The sequence below is a fragment of the Cnephaeus nilssonii genome (assembly GCF_951640355.1).
Source record: "Cnephaeus nilssonii genome assembly, chromosome: X".
Lineage (NCBI taxonomy): Eukaryota > Metazoa > Chordata > Mammalia > Chiroptera > Vespertilionidae > Cnephaeus > Cnephaeus nilssonii.
The window spans coordinates 11839820-11846978 of record NC_137071.1 but is presented as its reverse complement, the minus strand read 5'-3'; the positions used below and the strand labels follow the sequence as shown (position 1 = coordinate 11846978).

The window sequence follows — 7159 nt, the reverse complement described above, 5'->3', positions numbered from 1 at the left end:
ATGAGAGAGAATCACCAACCAGCTGCCTCCTGCACACCCCACAATGGGGACTGAGCCCACAATCCAGGCACATGCCCTGATCAGGAATCGAACCGTGACCTCCTGGTTTGTGGGTTGATACTCAACAATTGAGCCACGCCGGCTTGGCTGGAATTCTTATATTACTTACTACAGACATATAACTAGATGTGAACATTTTATGTTCATAACTGCTATATAACTCTATATAAATCAAATACAAACAAAACTACCAAACTCATAAAATTCAAATGAACAACACTGATTGAATGTGAGGGAGGATGTTTTGCTGAAATGAAGTTGCTGACACCTGGGGTTTTGGGTTTCAGCGCTGTACACAGTTGGATGACACAATTCTGCCACCATTTTTCTCTAAGAACTTTCCAGACGGTTCTCTTTCATGTAATGTGATGTCACTTCAGTTTGTCTTTGCTTGGCAAGAGCTCACTATGAATGACCTGGTGCTAAGGCAAACAGCATGGTTGTACCCATAATTATGAGTAGGATTCGGTTACAAGATGATTATCTATGATTATCTATATCAGTGGCTCACAACCCTGGCCTCACTTTGGAATACCCATTAAAATGTAATTAAATTAGGAGTCTCTAGTGTGGGACCTTAGTATTTCGTAAAAGCTTTCTAGGTGATTCTAATGTGGAACCAGTACTGAGAACTACTGATTTTGATGATCCAGGAGATGCTTATAATGATTATTCTTTAGAGTATAATCCAAAAGAACACCAAATTTAATCATTCGTATAGAGAATATGAAGTTTTTTGAAAATATGGCAGTGAGCGCCCAGGGTTTTGAGAAACTCGGTTTGGAGTTTGATTCCCAGGCCTAGTTGTGTGCCCTTAGACAATTTCACTTCTCTGAGGTTTAGTTTCTCATTATCAAAAGAAGCTAGCCCCACCGGTGTGGCTCAGTGGTTGAGCATTGACCTATGAACCAGGAGGTCATGGTTTGATTCTCGCTCAGGGCACGTGCCTGGGCTGTGGGGCTTGATCCCCAGTAGGGGGCGTGCAGGAGGCAGCCATCAATGATTCTCTCTCATCCAGAGCCTGCAACCAAGTATGAGCCCTTTGGTCCATAGGCCATCGCTCTAGCCACTGAGCCAAACCGGCTAGGGCTGCCAGCTTTATTGTCTTTATTTTTATTGTTGACACTATTACAGATGTCTCAATCTCCCCCTCTCCCCTCTCCACCCTCCCGTTTGCCCACCTGCACCCAGCCCCGCTGCCCCCCTCTCTGGCCATCACCACACTGTTGTGTCTGAGTTATGCATAAACACTGAGTGGCCAGATTATTATGATCTCTGAATGCTTAATAATCTGGCCACTCAGTGTATATCCTATATAATAAAAGGCTAATATGCAAATTGTCCCCTCGACCAGGAGTTCAACCAGCAGGCAGGCCAGCCAACCACCCATGTCCCCTCCCCCTGGCCAGGCTGGCCGGACCCCACCCATGCACGAATTCATGCACCAGGCCTCTAATAGACACACACACACACACACACACACACACACACACACACACACACACTGAGTGGCCAGATTATTATGCGTTCAGAGATCATAATAATCTGGCCACTCCGTGTTTGTTCTTTGGCTAATCCCTTACCCTTCTTTCATCCACTTCCACCTCACCCCTGATTTTATAAGTTTTTTAAGGGATAGAATAAACTTAGCAAATAATGGTTATTAAAAAAAAATACACACACACCAGAGAAGACCCCAAAATAGCCTTAGGCCTGCAATACTATTCCCAAATGACTGTCAGGGATAATATTTTAGTAAAATTGTAATTTTAGTTATCTTTACAGAGGTGTTGCTTACATGGACTTTTCTCCGTGTCCAGGCTTATGATTGTTTAATATTTCCTTTCATATCATTTCCCCAGAACATGTTTTCTTACTTGCCCAGTGATTTCAGGCTTTTCAGATTTGTTTTATAGTTCAGTTTTTAAAGAGGTGTCTTTGTGATTGAGGTGAACATATAGTGAGCTGGTGCTGGGGTGTTTCAGCTTCCAATGTTAAACTTCAGGGACTTCTTTAAAATGGACACAAAAACTTCATAAAAGCTTTCGTGCTGACAACACTGGGCCTTTAGGGTTAAGCTCTAAGAATGAGAAAACAAAGAGTTGTTATTGTAAGTTGCTTGGTTAATCTAATTTATTCACATATTTAACCACAGTCAGCAGGTAGTTGTTTTCCTCAAAGAGGCTCACTTTCCAAAACACAATTTTCAAAATGTTTTCTTTCCCCACAAGCTCCTTGTGTTCAGTTAACCCTTTTTACGCTAACCAGCGTCTTGCCTGTGGTTACTGGCCACCTAGCAGGACCCTGGTTGTGGGTGGACTCTGTAGGCCTGTTTTGGGGGCATGCTGAGCCACCAGTAAGATCTCCCCCGTATTAATCCAATACGGGTTCACACTTGTTTATATGGCTGCCGTCTAATTTAGGAGCCATAACAAACACTGAAACAAAGGGATTCAAGGTAAAATCCCCCTTCGGAGGAGCCCAGTATTTATTTCCTAGGCCAGCGATCGCCAACCTTTCAGACCTCACAGACCACCAATGGTCCTCGGACCCCCGGTTGGTGACCACTGTCCTAGACAACACAGAAAGCGGAAGCGGAGGATGGGTTTTTCAGGTATCTGTCAACTTCTTTTGAAAAATATTAATCTTGGAAATCAGTACAATTGTTCTTAACTACCATTTTCCTTATTGTGGTAATAAGCGGGTTGAGGAATTATTTTTTATTTTTTTAAAATTATTTTATTGATTTTCTACAGAGAGGAAGGGAGAGGGATAGAGAGTTAGAAACATCAACGAGAGAAACATCGATCAGCTGCCTCCTGCACACCTCCTATTGGGGATGTGCCCACAACCAAGGTACATGCCCTTTACTGGAATCGAACCTGGGACCTTTCAGTCCCCAGGCTAACACTCTATCCACTGAGCCAAACCAGTTAGGGCAGGGTTGAGGAATTTAGATCAGTGTAATGGGTATAAAAGTAGTTCTAAAATAGTCTCTTCCTCATGCCTCTTCTGAACTTCATTTTTAGTCATGGGGAATATTTTCTTTCTTTCCCCCTGGTGGTTTTAAGCACTAGTTTGTTTTAAGGAACTGCCCTCCAAATAGGATGCTAATTTCCCTTCTTGGCACCTGTCCAGCCTATTTGCAAATGTCCTGTATGAATGTGGGATTTTTTGTTCCTGCCCGATTAGCAAAGTGATCCACTTTTCCTTCCGAGTAGTATTTTATGTAGGATGAGACTGTTTTGGGCAAGGTGTTTTTTCTCTAATGTTTCAGAATCCCACCTCTGACTCTTCCTTGTGTAACATATAGGCTTATTTATGGAGTTCCTAAGCTCTGGAAAATTCTGCAGGTGAAATGTACAGTGTCAGCAATATAAAGTTATCTTATAGGTGTTGCTACTAATAAAACCTTGGATTTCAACTGGCTTCTTTCCAGAGTTGTTTAAACAATTACAAAGTTTTAGGTTATGTTTCTTGGCCATTTTATTTTATATTCAACAGGAAAACTGTCTTAAGAAAGGATTAGTAAAAATGCTTACAACAAACAATGAAATCAAAGCGTAATTTATTAAAAAAGAATCAAAACAGAAACTCTAAGTACCAGTGTGTACATTGTACACATTTAAATGACTCACAAGAATGAAGTTTTTTCATATACATTAAGATTACACCACCATGTTATGTTATCAAAAGATGTTCAAGGATAAATCTGACTCCAAACTGCATTGCCATCTTAAAGTGACCACATTTCAAACATGCAACAACGCCACTGGTAATAAAGCTTTGGAATGGGTGCTCATTCTCTTATTTCACTACAAACATGATAGAAAGAAGGTAAGTTGAGAATTTGCTCTAAAATACAATGGGAGGTGTAGTATACACCAGCACTCCTCACTCCTCCGCTGCCATTTTTAGCAAGTACTCCTTGTCGATCTTGAAGAGTCTCCATCCCTCCTCGCTGGACAGATCAGAGGCACCTCTTTTTTTGTAGAAGTTGATAGATGGTTTATTCCATTCTGCCACCAGGAAGTGCATGCTGCTGCAGCGACATTTCATCGCAACCTGTTACAGAGTGGAGAGTGAAATACAAACTCAGTGACATTTTACTTGCTTTCCAGGATCCAGTTTTGAGTCAGTCGTTAAAATAATCTAGTTAACTCTTACAAATTCAGGAACCCAAAACCAAAACGTACCTGGCTTAGATTCTTCAGAATTTCTGATCCTATCCCAAAGCCTAAAAGGAAGAGAAGTACCATTGAAAAAACGTCACTTGAAGGACTTCCAGCCCTGATTTCTCTTTAGAGCCACCCTTTTGAACTCAACCATACCTCTAAAATCACTCATTACGAAGAAGTCCTCAAGATACAAGAGTTTTCCAATCCATGGGTCATAGGTAAAATAGTACATGGCGAAACCGACAATGCTGTGTCCTGTAATCAGAGTATCATGTGAGCTCTGGACAAAATGGATTCATAAAAGTTGTAGTTGCAAAATCCAAAGCCTATCATAGGTTTTAAAAACATACATGCATGTATTAGCGAGAATGCTTTCATTACTTGCCAGAGCAAAACTGCTATAGTCTTAAACTAAAGCCACACATTATTCACATCCTATTGATATACTGGTATGGTGACTTGGGGATAAGGCTTACACGGCAGTTCAGAATAGTAAATATCTGTAGTTTAGAAACCCTGCTTCCTTAAGGTCAGGACATTAGGCCAAAAGTGCAACATTTAATTTCAGAACTTGCCTTCCATTTCAAACATTTTCAATTTGCTCTCCCCAGTTTTTAAGCCAGAAGAAGCAGAGGTAGCCAGAAACAGGTATTATGTAACATCCATATATCTCTAAAAAATACTACATCCCTTATGCTTTCTGCTCATTTCTTCTAGCTTGGGGAACAGACTTCCGGGGGAAAAAGAAGTAAGCACCTACTCAAACAACTTCCCCTTTTAGTTCTGTTTTTTTTGTTGTTGTTGTTTTGTTTTTTGGTTTTTTTTACCAGTTAATAGGGACCAGCAAAATAAATATAATCAGACTCCCTTTTATTGAGTGTCTATAATTCCAAATGGAGGCAAAGATTTCAAATTAAACTTTCTTGCCATTTGCTAGTCCTTTGTAAACATAGGAAGCGAGTAGAATAGAGTTTCTGATCTACCGTGTTTAATATCTACCGTGTGATAGTAGGGCCTTACCTCATTTTATCATGATCATCTACTTTATTGTGTAAAGGATCTTTTAGTTACCTCCCCGCCCATCCATGTACACGGAAGGGCCATGTACATGGCGAAGCTAGAGACTGTAACCTGAAGATTGGGACAAATTAAGAAAAAAACGTGATTTAACAGAATTACAAAAATAAGAGGTTACGATAGGGTCAAACAAGAACCATTTATGAACCTGAGTTACAACAAATGACATACCTAAGTCTTTTGAGTCTCCACAGCACTCTAATACTTACTTTTAAACAGCTCAAGTACTTCCGGTCTCCACGGCACTCTGATACTTAAATAGCTCTTTTAACCCGCCCTAATAAGCGTAGTACCTCTATATTTTATTTCCTCATTAGTTAGAACACTAGCTGGCTATTATTTCTGGCCACATCTCAGTAACTTAAAGCCTGTGTTGTCAGTAGTTCTATACGGCAGACTACGTTTATATAACACTAGGCCTCTCTGGTTTCTGGAAGGGGAGGGCGGTTTACCTTCCGGAGTGATGTGCTCCTTGGATACTTCGGCCACCAGGCAGTGGTAGAAGGGATGCTCTCCGAAACCATCCTCCAGCAGATCTGCGAGAAAGGGGGGTGGGGACAGACAGTGTTGGCCTCGGGGCAGGTGACAGGCACCTGACGCGCCTCCTCCTCCCCGCCACTGCTGCGTTACCTTTTTCAGTTATTATTACTTGTTCTTCCATATATTCATATTTAGCCAGTTCCTAAGGCGATGCACATAGGAGAAAGGAAAAGAGGCAGAACACTGAGTGAGGGCCCGGCCAGCCTAGAGGGAAGGTGGTGGTGGTGGGGGGGGGGGGGGGGGTGGCGAGGCAGGGCAGGGCGCGGCGGGGCGGTGATTCATTGGGGAGTCCCATCCAGAGCCGCTGCCCGGCAGGGGGTGGGGGAGGCGGGTGGAAGGAGAACCGGCCTGAGTCACAGACTCAGCGGAGAACGCGGCCTCCGACCTCCCGCCTCGCCCCCCGCCCTGGGAGAAGCCGGCCCCTCCGGCTAACCTTGATCAGGCGCAGGATGTCACTGCAGTCGGCGGCGGTGGCAGGGCGGATCACGAAGTTAGCCATTTTCGTCTTTTGCTTTTCTTCCCTTTGCGGACTAAGCCTCTGTACTTGAACAACAGGAGAAAGTGGTTCTTCATTCGTTTCCCGGGAGCGGCCTCTTCTCAGTCAGGCTGGCACCATGACCCGGGAAGCCTCGGTGAGCAACTGAAAGACGTGACCAGAGCCGATGGGGAACTGCGAATCTGTGGCGCAGCTGACAGTCTTTTCAGCGCGAAGAAGCCCCGCCCCCGTCGTGAGGCGATGGCTCCTCGTCCAATGAGGCTGCGACCTCCCTCCCCCTTCTTCCGGGTGTCGTCCTCTCTTCCGGCGCCCGTGTGAACCCTTCAGGCGCGGGCGGGGCGATGACGCACGCGACCAGTTCTCTAGCGGCGCCCTCTAGCGGCGTTTTGCTGAATCTTCCGGAAGCCCGACGTTGGAGCCTAGGTGTCCCCAGTCACCTTTGCAACGGGAAGAGGGTGACTTTACTGTTTCCCACCAGCGAGTGACTTTGTTTCCTCCTTAACTCGTGAGAGAAGGGAACTCAGGAAACCTGGCCTTGGGCGATGGGGCTTCGAGCAGCGATTCCGAAACTGGGGTCTGGGGGAGTCTTTGGGCTCCAAGATCCTTTTAGGGAGTCTGTGTCAAAACTAGTTTCATAACAATAGTAAGACGTCATTTGCCTTTTTCAATCTCCGTAGAATTTTCCAGAGGCAACCTGATGTGTGATTAAGTCATTACTCAGATGACTTAAGGAATGGGTTCTTGTATTCTGTGTTTTGTAGAATTTCCTAAAGTAAGCTATTTGGATTTCTCAGTAATTTTTTTTTCT

At 43.8% G+C, this 7159-nt stretch overlaps 1 protein-coding gene across 1 annotated transcript; it reads right to left on the bottom strand.

The window, feature by feature from the left end:
• Positions 1 to 3611: 3611 nt before the first annotated feature.
• Positions 3612 to 6554, bottom strand: SAT1 (spermidine/spermine N1-acetyltransferase 1). Its single transcript, XM_079765550.1, has 6 exons — positions 6289 to 6554; positions 5946 to 5997; positions 5768 to 5851; positions 4392 to 4493; positions 4257 to 4297; positions 3612 to 4125 (listed from the first exon to the last, which is right to left on the bottom strand). Exons 1-6 carry the CDS (start codon positions 6352 to 6354, stop codon positions 3955 to 3957), a joined length of 516 nt encoding a protein of 171 aa, XP_079621676.1. The 5' UTR covers positions 6355 to 6554; the 3' UTR covers positions 3612 to 3954.
• Positions 6555 to 7159: the final 605 nt, after the last annotated feature.

Coding starts and splice junctions, on each gene's coding strand:
- SAT1 (XM_079765550.1), bottom strand. CDS start 6,354: ATGGCTAACTTCGTGATCCGCCCTGCCACCGCCGCCGACTGCAGTGAC. Junction 4,494..5,767: donor GGAGCACATCACTCCGGAAG/GTAAACCGCCCT, acceptor CTCTGATTACAG/GACACAGCATTGTCGGTTTC. Junction 4,126..4,256: donor TTCTGAAGAATCTAAGCCAG/GTACGTTTTGGT, acceptor ACTCTGTAACAG/GTTGCGATGAAATGTCGCTG.